At 37.0% G+C, this 20,827-nt stretch overlaps 3 protein-coding genes and 1 pseudogene across 3 annotated transcripts; 1 reads left to right on the forward strand and 3 right to left on the reverse strand.

Annotated features, from left to right (window-relative positions):
* Nucleotides 1-17: 17 nt before the first annotated feature.
* LOC103321354 (uncharacterized) lies at nt 18-10,691 on the reverse strand. The gene is given in 14 exon segments (XM_089044346.1): nt 18-485; nt 488-2,940; nt 3,071-3,308; nt 3,500-3,853; nt 4,122-5,325; nt 5,571-6,083; nt 6,215-6,567; nt 6,737-6,953; nt 7,038-7,293; nt 7,544-7,871; nt 8,005-9,207; nt 9,507-10,061; nt 10,147-10,386; nt 10,518-10,691. Coding segments are annotated over 13 exon segments (8,124 nt in total). The 5' UTR covers nt 10,237-10,386; nt 10,518-10,691; the 3' UTR covers nt 18-125.
* A 291-nt stretch (nt 10,692-10,982) lies between these two features.
* LOC103321025 (DEA(D/H)-box RNA helicase family protein) lies at nt 10,983-15,401 on the reverse strand. Its single transcript, XM_089044347.1, has 8 exons — nt 14,913-15,401; nt 14,517-14,792; nt 13,724-14,047; nt 12,993-13,184; nt 12,736-12,891; nt 12,178-12,599; nt 11,879-12,036; nt 10,983-11,513 (listed from the first exon to the last, which is right to left on the reverse strand). Exons 1-8 carry the CDS (start codon nt 15,279-15,281, stop codon nt 11,173-11,175), a joined length of 2,238 nt encoding a protein of 745 aa, XP_088900473.1. The 5' UTR covers nt 15,282-15,401; the 3' UTR covers nt 10,983-11,172.
* A 1,018-nt stretch (nt 15,402-16,419) lies between these two features.
* On the forward strand, nt 16,420-18,563 carry LOC103321023 (pentatricopeptide repeat-containing protein At5g13770, chloroplastic-like). The gene is made up of 2 exons (XM_089047155.1): nt 16,420-16,876; nt 16,973-18,563. Exon 2 carries the CDS (start codon nt 17,010-17,012, stop codon nt 18,315-18,317), a length of 1,308 nt encoding a protein of 435 aa, XP_088903281.1. The 5' UTR covers nt 16,420-16,876; nt 16,973-17,009; the 3' UTR covers nt 18,318-18,563.
* A 973-nt stretch (nt 18,564-19,536) lies between these two features.
* On the reverse strand, nt 19,537-20,410 carry LOC103321353 (uncharacterized; annotated as a pseudogene).
* Nucleotides 20,411-20,827: the final 417 nt, after the last annotated feature.

Consider the following 20,827-nt stretch of genomic DNA (forward strand, 5'->3'; position numbering starts at 1 on the left):
ATAAAAAGTAATACTCATCAAAGATAATTTGTCTGACATATATATATATATATCAAAAGAACCATCAAGTTCCAACATAACAAGATTCACAAAGCATATATATAATATATATTAACATGTGATGACTACTTTTTGCCTCTCTTCTTGGGCTTCTTGTTCTTGCCCTTTTTCTTCCCCTTGTTTCCAGTTTCCTTAATGCCAGATTGGGATCCAGAAGCCGCAACATCAGCTTGCTTAGACTTTGGATATGACTCTTTGGTTATGCAGCTTTCCTCATCTTTAGTGTGAGTGTCCCCAGCATCACCCGGCTCAGAAGCAGCATCAGCGTGCAGAGACATTGGATTTGACCCATTGGTTATGCAATCTTTCTCAACTGTACTGTGACTGGCCCCGTCCCCAGCATCACTCGGTTTATCAGATGCAGCATCAGTCTGTAATGGTTCCACCACACCAGACTTCGATGGCAGGATCTTAGAACTCTTCCCTCATAATTGGTTGCATGAAGCACACGACTGCCAGAATTATTGCCTCCTGCTTCAACAGATCTAGCTTGGGAAGCTGGTAGTACAGGTGGTTTAGGAAACAACTTCCTCAGAATGTCATCCTTGGAATGGTTGGCCTTCATGTCAAAAAATATGGCATCTGGACATACGATCCTTGCACAATTGGACCCAAAATTTGCAACTACCAAAGTATTACCAATCTTCCGAAAGGCTGCAGCTAGCTCACTCACATTTATACTAAGAGATTTGTGTCTCCTCCTCCTCTTAAGGGAGTCGAAAAATTCCCATGGCAGCTGCTCGGTGATATATTCCCTCCCCAGCAAATCGTAGAGTATATCTTGACCCATATCAAAATTCACATAAACCAAGCATAAAACAGTAACAAATCTCAACATAAGCTGTGAATAATAGTTCTTCCAATTTGCATTGGTCTTTTTAATCCATTCAACCATATCCCCCTTATTAAAAACACACCCCTGAACCACATAAATCACAAAATGAAGGATGCCATCCAAAGATGATGGCACATCAGCAACTATGGAACTTACTTTGGTATCTTCCTCTTGGTATATAAGCCACTCAATAAAGCAAGAACTTGTAGTGATAGCATAACCCTTAAAGCGAGTTGCCCAAAACAGAAGGCGCTCCACAAGGTACAAAAAGCAACCAGGTGATATGTAATCATTAACAACCCTCCAGTTCGCATTATAAGTATCAGCCAAAGCTCCACAGAACTTCAACATTACAGAAACCTCTCTCAGTTCTTGACTGGTGTTTCCAGGGCCAACATTCCCACAGAGGTTCTCAATGAACGCCTTCCATGGCGGTTGGCAGTCCAGTTTTTCCACAAGCTTATTGTATAGTTCACTATTCAGGTTACCGGACCCGAGAATAACCATTACAAGCTTTCCAATTTGCCCAAAAGACAGCTCCCTCTTCGAGCTGGTATACTCAACTATTACTTGTTCCAGTGCCTTCTTTAGAGCATCAGTTCTTCTAAGAGAAATCATATTCTCCCTCAATGAACTCCTCCAATCCATAGGAAATATGTGTGTAACAACACTCTCAGTTGAAAGCCTTACACATCTCTGCAATCTCAACGTATCCTGATATGTTAGCTTCAAACATTTTGATTGCAAAAGACATAGTGAGACCTCACAAATATGGGTAAGGCACCTGCTTTGGCAGAACACTGGATCAGCATTCTTCATTGGAAACTTGTAAAGAATTTCAAGCTTGTCCAAAACTTTCATGCCAACAGAAAGCATTTCTGAACTCCAAAAATTACGAGCAGCTGAGACAAGCTGGTGAACATCAATGGAGACCAACTTTCCATGACTTCTAAAATATCTTTTGTCCACACCTTGAACCCAATCAGCACCAGACATGAGTAAAACATAGACTGGACTAAGATTATGATACAACCTCCACACTCCTAAGTAATCAAAACAAAACTCCCCGTAGCTTTTGTATTCATTAACATCTTGGGTTTCAAGGCATCCAAGATATTCAAAAATTAAAGCAACTTTATCCTTCCAAAAATTCCAGAAGTAAATCAGTGAATCCATAGATACCTGATTTTCAGATATTCTGTCTTCCGAGCACTTTATCAGATCATCCCACACATACTTATTGGCGCTGGAAGAAATATGAGCATCCAATATTTTTCGAGCTGATATTAATTCACCTCTAATACTCTTATGCCTCTGACAAACATCCATATGATTTTTTATCAAAGCCAAGTTACTCTGCTCGTTTAACAAAATGTCGACCTCAGTGCAAACAAGCTCATAAAAGCTTTTTGTTTCATTCTTAGCAAATGACATGGCTTTTGATAAAATCTCCCCCTTCTGTGAAAACTGTTGTATGGGCCAGCCCTTTCTGCCAGATGACCAAAGAGAGTTGGCAAGCACATAGAATAGAATACGTAATGACGCTTCTCTGGACTTGCCTGCCTTTTCAAGAAAATCAGCTTCAAGTAGAATATCGCCTTTCAGCTTTGCGATGTCCGCGGCTTCAAGATAGTTTCCAAATTCTGCTTCCAAGAAAAGAAGCTCATCAAGGATACCTAACTTCTTCAAAAAGTTCCGCATCGATATTATAGAATCAAAAGCTTTAACAAATTTCATCATGGATCTGTCATCTTTCAACTCATAATAGTGAAATGCGCAGTTCTCCAGAAATTCTTGCTCAATTTTATCTATTCCTTCACATCGTCTAGCCACAACACAGTCCTCTGTTGCATGCTGTTTCCAATAATTGATGTATTGCAAGCCCATTTCAAACAGTTTTCCTTTTACACAAACAGTGAGACACTCAGAGAAGAAGTTTCCCTTGGCATACACATCTGCAGCATCTTTGTAGCATCCTGCTAGAGAAAAACATTCCGCAGCTCTTTCCAGATCAGACACGCCACATTTATCCAAATAAATCCAAGCTGCACCAGACAAGTTAAAAAATGAGAAGAAATTTATTACAACCAAAATTCCACAGGCTTCATAGCATTATGCAAGATATTAAATGATGGTGAAATAAAATCTAGTACTTGAGATGTTAAATAGTTATACCTGCTCTTTCATATTCGCCCAAATCAGAGAAACACCTGGCAGCAGAATCTGCCTTGCCTATAGCATCAAATATTTCAGCAGCTTCCCTAAGAATGGAATTGGCCGCTTCAGGATTTGAAGTTCGCATACGGTCAGCCATAGCTTTAAGGCCGGCAGCTTTTGACCTTCTTTCCCAATATGTATCACCAGCTCTTTCAAAGCACATTGTGGCCATTTCGTAGTTATGTTCATGAAATAGCTGCAAGAACAATTTGATGCTTGTAATGCAAGGAGTGCAGTAATGATGACAATAAGAATAATATAATTAACCAATACTACAACAAATGCTTTAATTGTTTGTCGCTACTATAAATTAACTAATACTACAACAAATGCTTTAGTTATGTTCATGATATATCTTAATTGCTTTAAGACGAAAATTTTGCAAACCTTAATGCCCCGTGATTTCCACTCCTCTGGATTGCTTGCAACTTGCATTGCCTGTGCAAGTGAATCATCCAGTTGCCTAACCTGTACAAGACATTTCTTCTTCCAATAGTCAAACATAGGTTTGGAGAGATCTTCTGCATTCTCACAAATCCACAATCTCTGTCTGGTACGAGTAACGGCTACATATAGTTGCTTTAGTTCAGAGCACAAGATGTTGTGCTTGGCTTCATTGAAACTTGGAAAGCGCTTAGGTAATGTTGAGTCAAGTAAGTCTTGTTCCTTCATGTAATCATATATTACCCTCCATTGATTTTTCAATGGTGATGAACCAAAAAAGTTGTACAAGAGTACGTCCTATAGATGGGAAATGATTGTCATGAATGAACAAAAGTTTAAACATAGTAAACATATAAAGGACTGAAAGTATCATAATTCAATAAATAGTGCAGCAGTAAACCATAATTTTCTAATGTGAAGCCAGTATCTAATTAGATTCCGTTGGGAAAACCAGCCACAAAAAATTATACAAAGGAAAAAGGAGAAAAAAGACCATATCATGCTGGGATAATAGCTTCTCCAAGAATTGAAAAAAATTAAATAAGTAAATAAATATTGTAATCACCTGGAACTCGAGGCCCTTGCACTCCACAATGGTTAGGACAAGAGCATGTTTCCCAACAAACATGGAAACTTCTTTCCTAGCACCATCATCTCGCACCAAAATAACCTGCTCTGCACCGAAGCCAACTATATTTCCACTGTGAGTTCCACTATTTCCAAATATTTTTATGATTGCATTTTCATTTTCTCCATATTCAAGCAAAACTGGAGCTTCCCCGTATATAAGACTGGTTTCAGGTTTTAAAACATCAATAGAGTGGGGAAAAAAGCGATAGATTAGTTCAACAATGCTCTGTGATAACTTCAGTACACCAGCATGGGTACGGAAATTTTGAGTCAAATGAAATATATCTGAAATTTGTCCCTTTACTTTTCTTTCGTCATGCATATTACTTCTTGATTCCAACACAAACTTCTTGTGGAACAGATGTCGTATGTCTTGGAACCTAAAATCAATACCACTTGCAATTGTTTGAGCAGTATCGCCCGAAAAAACGAAACCCTCCTCAACATTGCTGCACATATGTTTAAACAGAGCAATTTGACTCATTGTAAGATCTTGAACCTCATCAATATAAACAAAGTCCATTTGATCACCCCCATATTTTTCATGCCTGAGACGGCGGTGAAGATCAATTACAAAATCAGCCAGATCATATTCACCATTTTCCAGCTTCATTCTTTCATAAGCCTGAAATATATCGTATATTGCTTCTCTCTTTTGCCTGCTTAAATTGGAAGCCCGGCCCTCTGACAATTGAACATAATCCTCCCTATTGAGTTTACCATCGCCTGCTTCTATGGATCCCAAACCACCTTTAATATGAGATATTATCTCTGCAAAGACTCTTGAAGCATCAAATTTCTTTGTTAATTGGATATTAAAATGGGGCCAATAAGATGAACTGAATCTGTCATACTTAACCTCCTTTGTCCTTATAAATGTCTGCAACGCAACTGATCTTGAACTTTGCAATTGACCGTGAGTAAGTTTTGTTGCATCAGGGAATCTTTCAAAGTATGAGTTACTCAGTGTTCCATCTAGCATCATCAAGAACTTATGGAATGTTATGACAAGAGGGTAAGAGTTGGGAGGAATATCACGAAATGAATCCTTGATATCCTTGAATTGGGGTTCCTCCTCATCAAAATCAGCCATATCAATCAAACTCTTTTCGGTTGAATCACTTCCACCACATGCAAAACTGTGGACGTACAAAAGTTAGCAACTTAGAATTATGCTGTTTTGGTGACTGATGTAATGTTGATATTTATAAAACAATTTAAGTCAGGAACGAGAAAGAATTTTGCTTCAGCAACAGAAATCAATATTCCTAAATTAAAATTCTTCTGAAAAGAGAAATAGTGTATCATGATTCACAATATACTACCCTACAATCAAACAAAATAAAATAAAATGCAGTATCTTTTTGTTGAATAATACACGCACCTTTTTAAGTGTAAAACATGTTGCTTGATGGCAAAACACAATTTAGGACTCACGGTCACAAAAATCTGGTGTAGGTTTCTCCCTCTAGTAGCTGAAGAACTCTGCTCAACCATGCTATTTGGACTACCAAGGCATCCGTGCACTGCCAATTGGTGACATTGTTCATTCTGAAATAATTTCATGGTTAAAACTGTGGTCTTCCCCGTTCCTGACCGTCCAACTATAAACGTACTTCTATGATAAAGAATAATCTCCATTTCCTGGTCTGTAACTTCAAATGGAAGATCCAACTCTCTACCCTCACAGTCAGACAGCAAGTGGTTTACTACACCAGATGACAAGGAATAAAATTTCATGAGCAACAAACTCTCGTTGACCTGTGAATTCTCAACATAACTTCTACCATCAAAATCGTCGTTACGAACTAAATCACTCTGGTTTTCAGTGACGCTAAGATCCTTGAACCGGGGAACATCAAAAGAGGGTGGCCAGCTCTTCGGAACTTCCAACTCACTGGTCACAAATGACAAAGAAAAATATGACGAAGGATTTGTATCATTAAATGATTCAATTCAAAAAGGAAGCACTCACTATTATACATTCAAATATGATCAAAAGAAAGGCGAGAATGCAAAACAACATACCCCTCAAGGCATTTCTCCTTGCACCGATTGATAAAATCATCTGTATACCTTTTCAAAATACTCTCTAGACGATTTACCAATTTTGGAATATCCTCTAGAGGCAATATGTCCCAGATCTTTAATATTTGAATGTATTTCACATCCTTTGCAATGTCAGTTGTGCAAACAATTGATAGACCTTCAACTTTATATTGCCTCAAGATTGGTGAAGAGCTTCCACAAATTGTCCCTACATTTCGCTTCTTAGGTCTCCAACCACTGGAAAGCCTCAGAAGAAGATTTAATACAGACTTCTTCAGACGGATTGACTTGAGCTTTTTGAATGACTTCAGAAAGTTATCACTGAAAAGTACCTAAAGATAATGGATTGGGGGAAGAAAAAAATTATAAAAATGAAATGAATATCTAAAAGAAAATCCAATTTCAGAACAAACATTGAGAAGTTCGAGAATAGGGAGTTCTTGCAAATTAAGGGAAAAAAAGAAGAAGAAAAACAATCATAAATAACTACATACAGCTTACCTTCCATCTAGAACTTCTAAAAAGTATGCTGTCAGCATTAAGCAAATCATCAAATTGTTCAAACTCTTTCTTCACCTCTAATATGGCCTTGGCCAAATCCTTGTCTTCATCAGCATTAAAGAAGCATTGACGACTTTTGGCATCAAGGACCAAGGACTTCCAAACAGATTCGCTATCGAGTAGTGTTCTTTCATTTCCCAGAATCCAAAGACAATGCCTGAAGTAATTAGAGAAGAGTAGTTATTTTCACCAAAATTATTAACAATGATGCAAAAACATACAAGTTTACATAAAACCATACCTAGCCCTTGTAAGAGCGACATTAACTCTTTGCAGTTTTGATATAAAATCAAGGGATTGATGACTATTAGATCGTACAGTGGACATTATAATTACATCCTCTTCCCCACCCTGGAACCCATCAACCGTCTTCACCTTAACTGTAAATCCATCAATCTTGTCATACTTCTGTCGAAGTCTGTCCTGAACTGCAACTACTTGAGCAGCGTAGGGTGATACCACCCCAATACTGAGTTTTTGTTTTGAAACAATCCATTCTGTATTCAAAGAGAAAGCAAACAAGAAAAAATTTCAGTGTAATCCAAACAAAAACAAAAAAATACCCTTGACACCCTAAAATGTTCCAGACCCACCAAAAAAAATTGATGCAGAGAAAACTTAAACAGATTTCAACATTACTTACTGTTCAATAAACCTTACAAGCATATAAAATAAAACATCTTGGAAATCAAAATCATTGAAAACATTGAATTAAGAACATGAACATGACTCCCCAGCTAGACATACCTTTGTACAGATTGCGCAGTATTTTCACAATAATAGCAACCTCCACCAAATTCTTTCTACTATGTCCATCCTCATCCTTCTCCTCTCTTCCACCAATTACATTTATAAAAGAAAAAGGACCAAACATTGACCCTGGAAGATAGTATTTCTCATGGCTTCGTTTTTGAACATTTGGAGCATCTAGGATCTGGTTATTATAGAAATTTGAATTTGGGAAGAAACTTATTGAGGGATGCATTCTGTATTGCATATTCAGAAGGTGTTTTGAGTGACCCAATGAGCTCAACCTCTCAAACAAGCTTCTTGAAAAACCAGCCTCATTGGAAACCTTTGGAAGATAAGAAGTTAGATATAAACACAAATGAAAAGGAAGTGGAATGAAAAGTTGCAATAAGAGAAAGAAAGGATATATATATATGTGTGTGTGTGTGTGTGTGTATGACCAAGTAGCATCAACGTACATTGCTTTTCACTGTAGCTGGTAACTGACATTCATCACCAACAAGAACAGCATGCTTCACACCTGGAAGTTGCAGGGGTATTGTTGATTCACATTCTTTCAATTGTGCAGCTTCATCAATAACAACAAGGGTCAGTGGCTCCATTTCCACTCTATGCAGCTTATAGGAACTTGACGCAGTGCAAAATATTAAGGAAGCTCTTTGAAAACAGAATTCCATTAGAGATTCTTCATTTCGAACATTTGGAAGGATAAGTCCTCTTAGAGAATCCTGTAGAGTACGTAATATTGAAAGGCATTCTCTTCTCTTCATGCACAGCAGAAACGAGTTATCTATAAATGAGTCAGGCACATCTTCAACTTCTGAACGAGTGAAAAGGTGTTCCAATGCTTCAGAAACAACATTACCTTGCAACAATAGTAATTCAATGGAATCCACTATGCCTATGAGCGAAATCATGTTTTGGAAATTATTTACCGAAATGTAATATTTGGCTATATGGGTACAGAAGGTAGAAATGCAATATCTTAGCGGTAATGTAGTAGAAACAAATCTATCTCTGAAGAATTCAAGAAATGATTTGCACTTCCCCTTGAAAACTTCAGTGTCAATTCTGCATTCTTTCTCTTTCGCTTCACCAACACCGTTATCTTCTTTCTCTTTGGTTAACTCGTTTTCCAAGAAAATATGGTAATGAGAAACACAATCTTCAAGAAAATCTATCATGGAAACAAAGCAACTCCTCCAACCGGTCACTGGCCCCAAGCACTCACGTAGCTTTCTGACACGGTAATTCAAATATATATTTTCGATGTGTGGACCCACTTTGAGTCGCTCGTTATTCCCAAATAGAAGAACTTCTCCCAAAGAACAGAACAAAGAATTGGACTCTGCTTCAGTTACCATCTTTAGAACACGAGAAGCAACTTCAGTTATTGCAACATTTGTTGGGGCACATATAACAGTCCTACAATTCATCCGTAACAGAGTTAAAAGCAGAGTAGCAGTGGTTTTAGTTTTTCCTGTCCCGGGTGGACCCCATATAAGTTGCACAGTAGACTTGGAATCACAACGCAGCATCTCAAGACAGGCCAAACCTGCCCCAGTTTGGGATTCATTCAATCCAGATGATAAACTCTCAACTAACCACTTATCCCGGATGCCATCATTCCTTTCAGAATAGAAATAATTGTTTCTCTGAGCCTGTTACCAAACATAAGATTTTCAGTCAATCACAACAACAAATGCCATTGTTCTTGTTACACTTGAAGGAGGATGATAATGTGTCACAATAATGTGTCACAATTACTAGAGTATTATATTTAGTTATGACAAATGTAATACACTGATAATTTAGTACGATGTGTGGTGGATACTACATTACATCTTTGGATCATGTATGATGTATGGTTCGCATATCATGAATTGAATAGGTCCCATTTTAGTTAAGGCAATGCTAACTCAACTGAACAAAACCTACAGCATTGATCTTAAGGTCTTACCAGAGAATCAGCGCACAAAACTTTCTTGATAATCTGCAGATTTCCAGACGTGTTCAACGCTTTCCATATTCTGCTATTAGGGATTAAATTCACCAGGAAAACCAAAAATAGTGATGTATGAGTGCTATCGTTGACTTCAAACTCTTTGGATGCCTTGACTTTAAAATAAAGAGAAGTACTATCATCCTCGTTCTCATTTTCTGAGACATTAATGACTGAAACAAAAGCCCAGGACCTCCCTACCCTTTGTAAATCAGAAACTGTTTCGGGTTTGGCATCTGCTAAGACAAAAAGATCCCCAGGCAAAGTTTTATATGGTTCCTTGCCACGATCACTGAACCTGTTTTTCCAGCAATCAACCCTGATATCATATACATTTTCCCCATATGACCCATGAGGATTGCATTCTTCAAAACCAACCACTTCAGCAAATGGTACTCTGTCAATAGTTTCCATACTTGAATGCACCTGTGCTCGAGTTTCTTCCAATAAAGGATATAAATAAGACCCAAAATATTGCCAAACCGAATGGAATGTTTCAGGAATTTTTTCCACCTGAAACAGTAAAAAAGGTTCAGAATAAGATGACAAACTATAGATGACATTCTTGAGGAAACCTTAACAAGGTGCAAAAAAATACCTGGTTCTTGTAAAGATTTTCATTGGAAATGTCTTCAAGCGACCAAGAAAACACAATATCAGTGAAACGTTCTGTTTTAGCTTCCGCCATCTTCTCTCACTCAGACTCAGTCACTTTCTCTCCCACACTAGGCTTTTCTTATATGCATTCAGTCTCAGTGTAAAGCATATGACTTTGAACCCGGTTCAGAAAACCCACTTCAATAGAGATTAAAGGACATTGGATTTCTTAGCCACAAAGCTAGGCAGAGAGAAAGAAGATATGATCAGTATAGATCAAAAGAGAAAAAAAAAAAAAAAAAAAAAAAGAGAGAAGTCTAGGAATCTGGTAATAGTACGAGCACTGCCATGCATTACAAGAAAGAGAGATACATTATAGCATTTAGCAACCCTTTCGCCCAAAACAGAAGGCAAATTCCATTCAGCAATCAAAGAAACGTGAAAAGAGAAATGGTATTCAGGGTTTCTAAACTTAGAGGGGAAGTTCTTTTGACAATTATGCAAAAAGTATTCGGACAGTCGAGTCTTAACCAGTCATAGGATGACGAATCCATCATTTATTTATTTTATTTTATTAATAAAAAAGTGGATTTATAAAACATAAAATAAAAAAGAAACAATTTTTTAAGATTCTTCAGACCACACATGGAGAAGCTCAATGGTTGGGGATTGGTCCCTGTTTAGCCAATAGCAAACAAGGCATAGCATAAATATTAATGCATGTATTCAAATTAATGAGCAATACTTGCTGCCCAGAATCCATGGTGATCATTAACCTAAAATAGTAAATTTTCTTTGGTAATTCAAGAATTATTCGATATCCATGTCGATCCGCGATTAATGAAGTTTTAAGATATTGCCATAGTATATATTACAAAAATAATAATAATAACCTAAAGTTACTCCAGACTGTTTGAGGTAACTCGAACCTTTTTCTAAAGCTTTGTAAGGGGTAAAGTGCTCTAAAGTTGTTCAAATACCAAACAAATTCAACGAGGGGAAAAGAAAAAAAATGAGAAAGACTTAATTATGAGTGCATGGAACTTAACAATTTGAGAGCCAAAGCTTCTTGTTCCGCTAAAGATACTGAGTCGGGCTTGAACCCCAGTTTATTCTCACTTTCTTCTCTCTCACCCTCATCATCACTATCAAAGTATATCTTTGACCTCTTGTGGGGTCGATCCTCAGATGGCTCTCCTTCTGAATCAGAAAGATCATCATCCTCCTCTTCTTCTATATTTCCTCTCTTCTGCTTCAACTTATCCTTCATTCGTTTTTCACGGCGACGCTGGCGGTCCAAATCCTTGTCTTCCTTGTCCACCTTCTTCAAATCTTCTCTAAGCTTCTTATAATATTCGGTTTTCTTGTCTGCACCAAAAATAAGAAATGTAAAGTCAACACTTTCTCCAGAATAGGACACAAAAATTCATAAATGTATTTCTTTTCTTCTTTTTTTGGTCAAATTCATAAATCTATTTCTATTTAGCTCTCATGTCGATGGAAGGGCACCACCCCAATTATACGTCATGTTTATAATATTTCCAAGGCAAGGCAAGTAATAGGCTAAAGGTAAAACGCCATCTTTTTTCAACAGACCTCAAGGTTTAGTTATTTTCCCCTTTTATTCCCCAGAGAACAATTCTTCAGATCATAGCAACGTCTTCCACCAATTACTTCTTGGCACATTATTCTGTTTTTATTTTTGTTGGAAATTACAGATTTATAATACATACCTTCAATCTGATCAAGCAGGCCACTGACATTTTTGGTGTCAGCCAGCTTCGCTAGTGGCGGTTGCGTGTTGCCTTCCTCGTCAAAGACAACTCTAGTTCCCACTGGCCTATTGATATTGATCTTTAACTTCTTTTTCTTCGAAATCCGAGTTGCCGGTCTGCAAGGGAAAAAACGAATAATGAACTCAAATTTCACTAACAAAATAGAAAGCAAATGACACATAATATGTCAGTCAGAACTTTGTAAGCTAATTGTTAGGGTTGAAACATGCATAAAACGTAAAAGACAAGCAACTTACATAAGATCTCCAATTTTTCTTCCTTCCTCCTCTGCCTCATTTTCTCTATCATTTGTTAGAAGAGCATCTTTCTCCCCCTCTTCCTTAAAATCACCAATATCAAGCTCCTCTTTAGGAAGCTCCAATTCATTCTCCGTGTCCAAAATTTCTGGTTCAACAATGGGAGATAGTTTGGACACTTTCTTTGACTTGATTTTCGTGTTTAAAAAACGGATTTTGGGGGTCATTGGTAGACCTATTGATGCTGAAAATTCATCAATTGGTAGTTCCATAACATCAAAAATCTCCTTGTCCTTCTGATTGTGAACCGACTTCAGATACGTGATAAAGGCCCTTTTAGCCAGACCCTGAAGCGTATCCGGGTACTTAACCAGCAAAGCTGCTAACAACCCAGACACTGGTTGCATTTGTCCCTCATTATGCTGAGAAAGAATTTTTAAACAGCTAAATTAGCCTGGCACGCAAATCAAAATGGGAAAAATGAAAAGATGAAGTGGATAATAGACTCCCCTCACCCAAAACAAAAAAACAAAAAACAAAAAAAGAAAGAAAGAAAACCTTTAATTTCTTTATGGGTATTTTTGCTGCTTGTAATTTATCAAGCATTTTTTCTTCTGAAGGCGTCAGGAATAAAACTGATCGCCCAGAAGAATCATAGCGAGCAGTTCGGCCAACTCTATGTATGTAAGATGCAACATCTTCTGGACAATCCACCTGCATATGGGAAAAAGTATTTTACAAAGGAAAAAAAAAAACTGCGACTCCAGTCAAATGATATTTTGATTATTTATGTTATAATATAATAACCCAGTCACCTGAACAACCCAGTCAACTGCCTTGTTGAAATCAAGGCCTCTCGAAGCCACATCAGTCGAGAAGAGAACTGAATGCTTTTCAGTAAACTGTGAGTATGTTCCCATTCGTCCCTCTTGCTTCATCTTACCATGAAGACACTTCAAGGGTGTTCCCGGACGGAGCTTTTTAAATGCTTCAAAGACAAATTTTACCTATTAAAAAAGCAATTCAACATCATCAAGAAGTAAAATTGGAGGTGAAACATGCACCCCAATTATGAACCTGAGTAAATTTGGCATGTGTGAGACCAACACAATTTGGAGTAAGAGAAAAAATTTCTTTGTACTAAATGACTCGAGCAACTTAGGAGAAAACTACATTCATTATACATGTATGTATGTATGTCTACAAAGATCATAAACTAAAATTTAATGATATGATCAAAATTTCCACGCTGACTTGTGCAGGGAAGAGGGGGGGGGGGGGAGTTAACAACAATATATGATTTACATGGAGAATCAAACTCTAAAGACCAGTTCAAGTGTGCATCTGTTGATTCAAGTTCAAAGTTCATTCATTGAACTAGATAATTGATTCAGTTGGCCACATTGACTGATTTGCCATTACAAGGGCTTAAGCTGGCCTCAAACAACCAGATGAACTCAGATGTTGCATATATTATGCAGACATTATCAGGCATGACATATAGGCATCTGAGCTACAAGCACATAATTCAAAAACAAAACCGCACCTGTTTTCGGGTTGATAGAAACACTAAAATCCTAGAATTTAGGTGTGTCTTTATGAAGCTCCACAGCAGGTCTAACTTTTGGTCAAGAGGAACGATGATTGCCATTTGCTGCAAATTCTTAGGAGTGGCTGTCACAGACTTCTCATGCACACTGAGATACTCTGGATCCTTCAAACTGAGTCTTGCAAGATGTTGAACCGACTTTGTTTGAGTTGCTGAGAACAGAAAGGTTTGTCTTCTGTTGGGTAGCTGTGAAATGATTGCATTCAGCGTTGCCTCAAATCCTGAATCAAGACAACGGTCCGCCTCATCAAGGACCAAAACCTGTTCCCTGACCGGGAAAGTCCACCCAAATCAGCAGGAAAATAGACAGAATATGTGTGTGTATAGATATAGATACATATACACTTGATAAGACTTCTAGGTCAGCAGGAAATGGCTTGAATGCATAAAGAAGAATCAGGCATAACAAACTTCTAGGTCGAACAATAATATTGTACAATGGAGAAAGACTGTTGGTATGCATGCAGAAAAATAAGAATTAATAATCAAGAAAACACCTTCTATGAAAAAAAGAAGAAGCTGAAAATCTGGAATAATTGGCAAATGTATGTGACAAAGTTAATCAGACCAGGAAATAGCAGAATTAGAAAGTAAATCTGATAACTCTCATCAGCATATTCAAAAGATACTTCCGATAGATGATGTAGCACTATGGGTTGGAAACAGATTTCTGAGAATATACCATTTTCCCCTCAAATTTCAAAAAGAATAAGAGGAGGATAAATTAGACCTGAAGCTGTGAACAATCAAAATTTGGAGTTTCATCCATGTGCTGAAGAAGCCGGCCAGGAGTGCAAACCAGTATGTTCAGCTCATTTACGCGCTCCTTCTCTGCTTCAACATCTCTGCGACCACCAATTAGAAGCCCAGCACTAAAATTATGGTGCTTCCCAACCGCTTTTAACACATCAAAAGTTTGACTAGCTATTTCCCTAGTTGGAGATAGTATGATGCTGCCTACCCCATCCTGAGGACACCATCTCTCTCTATACAATTTTTCCACAAGCTGAAAGAGAACAAAATTAAAATATAATAGGGCATCAAAAGAGGGTTCTTTTATAACCATTGAAAAATGCCTATAGACTGACAGAGAAATAATGGAAAATTTGAACACATCCCAACTTACCGGTATCACAAAAGCCAGAGTCTTTCCCGAGCCAGTCTTGGCGGCACCAAGAATATCTCTGCCACATAGAGCGTGGGGCAAAGACGCCTTCTGAATATCGGTCATTTCGATGTACTTGGATTGGCGTAAGGCGTCCTTGGTCTTCTTAGAGATGGGCAACTGGTCGAACCTGGTGGCGCCGGCGTAGCGCGAGAAGATTGTGGGGCCGACGCGGCCGACGGGGGCGTCGGAGGGCAAAGGAGGAAGAGACATGGGGTTGGAGCCGCATTCGGGTTGCTGGGATTCAATCCATGATTTCAGAAGCTCGATTTCTTGGAGCTCCGAAAGTTCCTTTTGCTTGCGCGAGGTCTTTGACATGGGTTTTCTCATTGTGGCTGGCTGTGTTTCAACTTCCGACTGGAGGAGAGACAGATGCTAGGTATTTGGGTTTTAGAAAGAAAGCGGCGAGAGCGCTTTGGTAGTGACAACTTACAAGGGTTTAAGCTTTTCAGTTATGTTGACCAAAAAAACTTCTCCTTTCTAAATTCTAACGACGAAAAGAAAGTTGTAGTTTTTCCTTTGGGTGATTCCTCAATAAGAATTTTAACTATTGGATTGCATTTATTAATACAAATTTATAAATAAATTTAATTCTATACATGTATTTATAAAAAAAAACTTAAATACTATTTAAACATAGAAACACACCCAAAATCAACAATTGTATATTTTTTGGGTGTGTTTATAAATGGGTTTTGAGTTTGTGTAATGATGAGTTTTGGTGAGTTTATAAAGTGTTTTGAGTATTTGATTTTTTTATAATTTCAGCTCCCATTTTGTGTTGATAATCTCTTAGATGCAATTCACGACCGAGATTAAAAGTATGTAATCAATTCTTAACATAAATATTTATTGGAGAATCTCCCTTTGCGTTTATATACCAATAGTACTTACTACATATATATATATATATATAGAGAGAATTATTATTACTTTAAATCAATTCTAATTAATTAGGTAGTTCTAAACTTATCAAACCAAAAAGGGAAGAAAAGGAATTGTGGCTTAGGCCCTTGACAAACCTAGTATGCTCCTGTTTATTTGCATTCGAGTTTGATTTTCCTCATTATACATTGTTCAATTAATAAAATTACAACATTACCTTTGATTAATTTTGGCGCTGCACATTAGTTTTTTCATAACTAAAATTAAGAACCAAACTGACTAAAGAAGAAACCCTTTCCTTGCTCGAAAAACATAGGGAAGAAGAAGAAGCCCTTTCATCTCCACAAAAATTTGAACAAAAATCTGATAAATTAGTGACACGTTTATTAGTCAATCTTTCCACAAAGAATTGGACGTCACGTGGCCTTCGTTTTGACCGATATTTTTATGTCCTTCAATTTTCCGAGTTTCGACCAATAAATAAATAAAAAATTTCCGAATGTCACATTACTAGTGGCTCGTAAGATTTACACGCATGGCAAAATCCAGTCGGGGATAAGGTATATATGTGGTGTAGGAGAAGAAAGCCACATAGTCTCAGTCCCACTAATTTCATTGAAGCCTTATCTGCAATGGCCATCTCCAGTTCTGCTGCAAGTTCGGCAGACTGGTCTTTGGCTTGGGTGATATCATGCAGAGAAACCCACAAATTCAACTTCTTCACATCCTGCAAAACCAGTTCCTCGTTTTCCATCCCCTGCTATAATCTCCGAGTTTTCAATGTAAATTCTTCAGGTTGTCACTCTCCGATCTTAGAAGACGAAGCATCCACCACTTTGCCAGTCATTGAATTGGACCTGAAGTTTCCAGATCCCCGAAGAAGAATTTTCAACCCCGGATGCTGATAATTTGAACGATTTTCTATGTGGGTTGTTTCAAGATCGTCAGACTGAAGAATTTGCGTATGAACAGTATGAGAAAGCGAAAAAGAAGAGGCCAGAATTCATACCAAACAAATCAACATTTGAGCATCTAATAAGGTATTTGATACGTTCCAAGAAATGGGGTTCAATGCTTTCAGTTTGTGATGATTTTAAGAATTACCATGTACTGCCTGATAGTTATACTTGCTCTAGGCTGATCGCTAGCTGCATTAGAGCTAGAAAATTCAAAATGGTTAGGACTTTGCTTGAAGTATTTAAGGCTGATGATGATGTCGCTGTCCCGGCCTTTGATTCGGCAATGAGAGGCTATAATGAGCTTCATATGTTCAAAGGTACAATTTCTCTGTTTGAGCGAATGAAATATAATGGAATTGTTCCAAATTCTGGATGTTATTGCCGGATCATGGAAGCTTATTTCAAGAAAGGCGACAGTAGAAAAGTTGTTGAATTGTTTCATGAACTTGGAAGTAGGCAATTGGATTTTAACCCATTTTCAACTCAAATATACGGAATTCTATGTGAGTCACTGACCAAATTGGGACAGCCTTTTGAAGCTCTGGAAGTTTTTCGAAGTAGGACAAAGGAAGGAATTTCTTTAGACTCTTCAAAGATCTACTCTGTGTTGATTAGCTCATTCGCGAGCATCCGAGAAGTGGAGGTGGCTGAAGAGCTTTTTGAGGAAGCGGAGACCAAGAAAATGTTGAGGGATCCGTCTGTATTTTTAAGACTTATATCAATGTATGTGGAAACAGGGTTGACACAGAAGACTCTTGGAGTAGTCAAGGCGATGAAGGGTGCAAATATCAGAGTTTCGGACAATATATGCTGCGCAGTTGTTAGTGGCTTCTCCAGGAAAAACAGGTTGCTGACTGCGGTAAAAGTTTTCAAAGATTTGGTGCTAATGGGATGTGAGCCAGGACAAGTGACATACGCGTCGATTATCAATGTATATTGTCGCCTGGGGCTTCACTCCAAGGCTGAAATGATTTTTAGAGAGATGGAGGAAAAGGGGTTTGATAAATGTGTAGTGGCTTATTCTAGCATGGTTGTAATGTATGGGAAAACAGGAAGGCCAAGAGATGCAATGAGACTTGTGGCGAAGATGAAAGAAAGAGGGTGCAAGCCAAATGTATGGATTTACAATTCTTTGATGGATATGCATGGAAGGGATAATAATTTGAGGCAAGTTTCAAAGCTATGGACAGAAATGAAGCGAAGGAAGGTTGCACCAGATAAAGTAAGCTACACAACTGTTATAGGTGCTTACAACAAGGCAGGGGATTTTGAAATGTGCATGAGATATTACCATGAGTTTAGGATCCATGGGGGTGTTATAGACAAGGCCATGGCTGGAATGATGGTTGGGGTTTTCTCGAAAACGGGTCAGGTTGATGAGTTGGTGAAGCTTCTGCGAGATATGAAATCAGAAGGAACAGGGTTAGATGGGAGGCTTTATCGGTCAGCCTTGAATGCCTTGACAGATTCTGGGCTGCAAATGCAGGTCAAATGGTTGCAAGGTAGCTTTAAGGTGACCTAGTCTTGATAAGGGTTTGTATAACTGTACAGATCGAATTCCAGTTTTGGGCGCAAATGCTCTGTTTCAAGTACTCTGTTGTGCTACAACTTCATTAGGATTTCTTTATTTTTCTTTCAATTGAAACCTGAAAATTAATTTGCATATATATACTGAAATTTGTTACACTAGGAACCATCATTTTATGTACTTAATATTTCATGTGGAATTTACACAGTAAATAAATATAAATCATGAATTTTTAATTTATTTTTTGAATCATGAGTTATATTTACACATTAAAGTTAGACATCATGTCATTATTTTTTTAGTATTTAGGGTTGTTTTGTTTTGTTCCAATATTATTTCCATTATCCTGCTTTTGATTTTTTACTTTTCCTAAGTGTGGGAATGCTAGCAAAATTATTTTGTAATTGCATAATGTCTAACAAACGATGGCCGCCATGGTTATCCTAAGATGACTTATCCTCGCAAAATATACAAATCAAACCAAAATGAAGTAAAACTTGAATATGAGGCACTTGACTAGAAACAAAAACAACAACAAAAAAAAGATTACATAGAATGTTGCTAGCATTCCCTATGGTGTGTTTGGATGAAGTAATTCTAATTTCCATGGAAATTGTAAATGACGGAATTTCCAATTACATCATTTAAAAATTCCGTCAATTGCAAATTTCAGTGTTTGGATGTCATATATGCGGAATTTAAGAAATGACATAAATTACAATTTCACCTGTTTGGATAGTCATCACAGAATTCCAAACATCACAGAATTAGAATTTACTTAGAACTAACAACATTTTTTTTTTACAATATAAAAAAACCCAATCCTAAGTCTATTTAAACATAGAAACACACCCAAAATATATAAAATGGGTTTTAAGTGTGTGTAATGATGGGTTTTGGGTGTGTTTATAAAGTGTTTTGGGTGTTGGGTTTTTTTATAATTTCTAGATAAACTCCCTTTTTTTTACAATAGGAATAATTAGCATAGTTCAACACATTATTATTATATATATAATTAGAAAGACCTGTGCAGTACAAAAATTGTCTAACAGCACATACCTTAATTGTTACTAATGTAAAGAATTGCAACTATAGCTTGTCTAATTTTTTAAAAACATAAATCACATTAATTAAAAAAATGAAACTAATCATCCCAACCAATGTTTCAACAAAATAGCAAAAATTAAAGATGTCAACTGAATATATAATGTGTCTACGCTCTTGGTGAAATAAACATCAACACCATTCCCTTCTTTCTCTCAGTTGGAATTGTCTTTAACATGAGAAACTGCTTCTCATTTTCTATAAACCAAGACATTGCCTTTAGTTGTTCATCTGGACTAAGATCTGGAATTGCAATGACTTCATTATATACTTCTGTTGGATCAAGCTTTTGTGTAGTAGAATTGATAAAGTGTCCAAAGATGAAGACATCTTAGCCACTGAATCAGCAAGAATATTAGTTATACCTCTTTGTTTTGGTGGGGGAATATCAGAAGGATTTTGATTTCTTCTATTTGGACAACTAGAACTGGGTGAAACATCATCAACTTGACAACTCTCAAAACCTTGAGTATCACTTTCCAAATCAACAATATTATTGGGATCACTCTCAGGAGTCATAACCTCAGCTTCTGCACATGTTTCAGACCCTCTCCAGTAGCTCTATCTTTGCCACATAAATCCACTATATCATCCCAGTTTGCAATCACTTTAAATCGAAAAGTTCTAGCATCTTCATGAGACTATCAAGCAGAAAATCAAAGTTAACCATATGTTATTTACCACAATTTTAGTCATTCAAAAAGATACAACAAAAAGATACAATTGCATTATAAATTACCTTCACGTACTCATCCCAAACATTGTCTTCATCTACACTGATCATCTTCTTTGTTGCATCCCAATTAAATTCACTCTGACTTAATATATCACTGACTATACCATAAAACCTTTTACAGGTTTTAACACGATTTCTTATGTTATCAGCACTTACTTCAATATCAAATTGTGCAGACAATATGGCAGCAGTTGTGTTAACCGATCTGACGTTCTTCTCTAAGTATATCCGCTAATGAACGCTCCATTTGTATATTCCATCGAAAATAAGCTTTGTCATCTCCTTTCGTAACATTAAATTTGCTTGTCTTTTCTTCTCCTCTGCTTTATTTTGTTTACTTTTTTCTGTCATCTTATGTATTTAAAATGATTATAACAACAATATTAATAAATATGATCAACATATATGTAACACTTTCCCACCTTCTTTGTGATATTGAAACAGAAAACCAACTCTCACAAAACATATAAATCCAGCATATTTTTCACCACTTACAAATTGAAATAAAACAATCACAAATGTACTTGTAAACCCACAAAAAGAAAAATAAAAAAACAAACAAACAAAGAGTTAACTTTAGAAAAGCAATAAATGGGTCCTCCAGATTCAATAGCATCAATAACAACCAAAAAACAAAAAAGAAACTAATTTTTTTTTTCAATAC

Source organism: Prunus mume, linkage group LG2, assembly GCF_029339155.1.
Source record: "Prunus mume cultivar Tortuosa linkage group LG2, ASM2933915v1, whole genome shotgun sequence".
Lineage (NCBI taxonomy): Eukaryota > Viridiplantae > Streptophyta > Magnoliopsida > Rosales > Rosaceae > Prunus > Prunus mume.

Bases quoted from the DNA above. Each gene is read 5' to 3' on its own strand.
- LOC103321025 (XM_089044347.1), bottom strand. From the start codon at position 15,281: ATGAGAAAACCCATGTCAAAGACCTCGCGCAAGCAAAAGGAACTTTCG. The intron at 13,185-13,723 runs GTGCGGTTTTGT...CTTTTTTAATAG, and splicing joins TTCTATCAACCCGAAAACAG to GTAAAATTTGTCTTTGAAGC. The intron at 12,892-12,992 runs GTGACTGGGTTA...TCCCATATGCAG, and splicing joins CAGTTGACTGGGTTGTTCAG to GTGGATTGTCCAGAAGATGT.
- LOC103321023 (XM_089047155.1), top strand. From the start codon at position 17,010: ATGGTTAGGACTTTGCTTGAAGTATTTAAGGCTGATGATGATGTCGCT.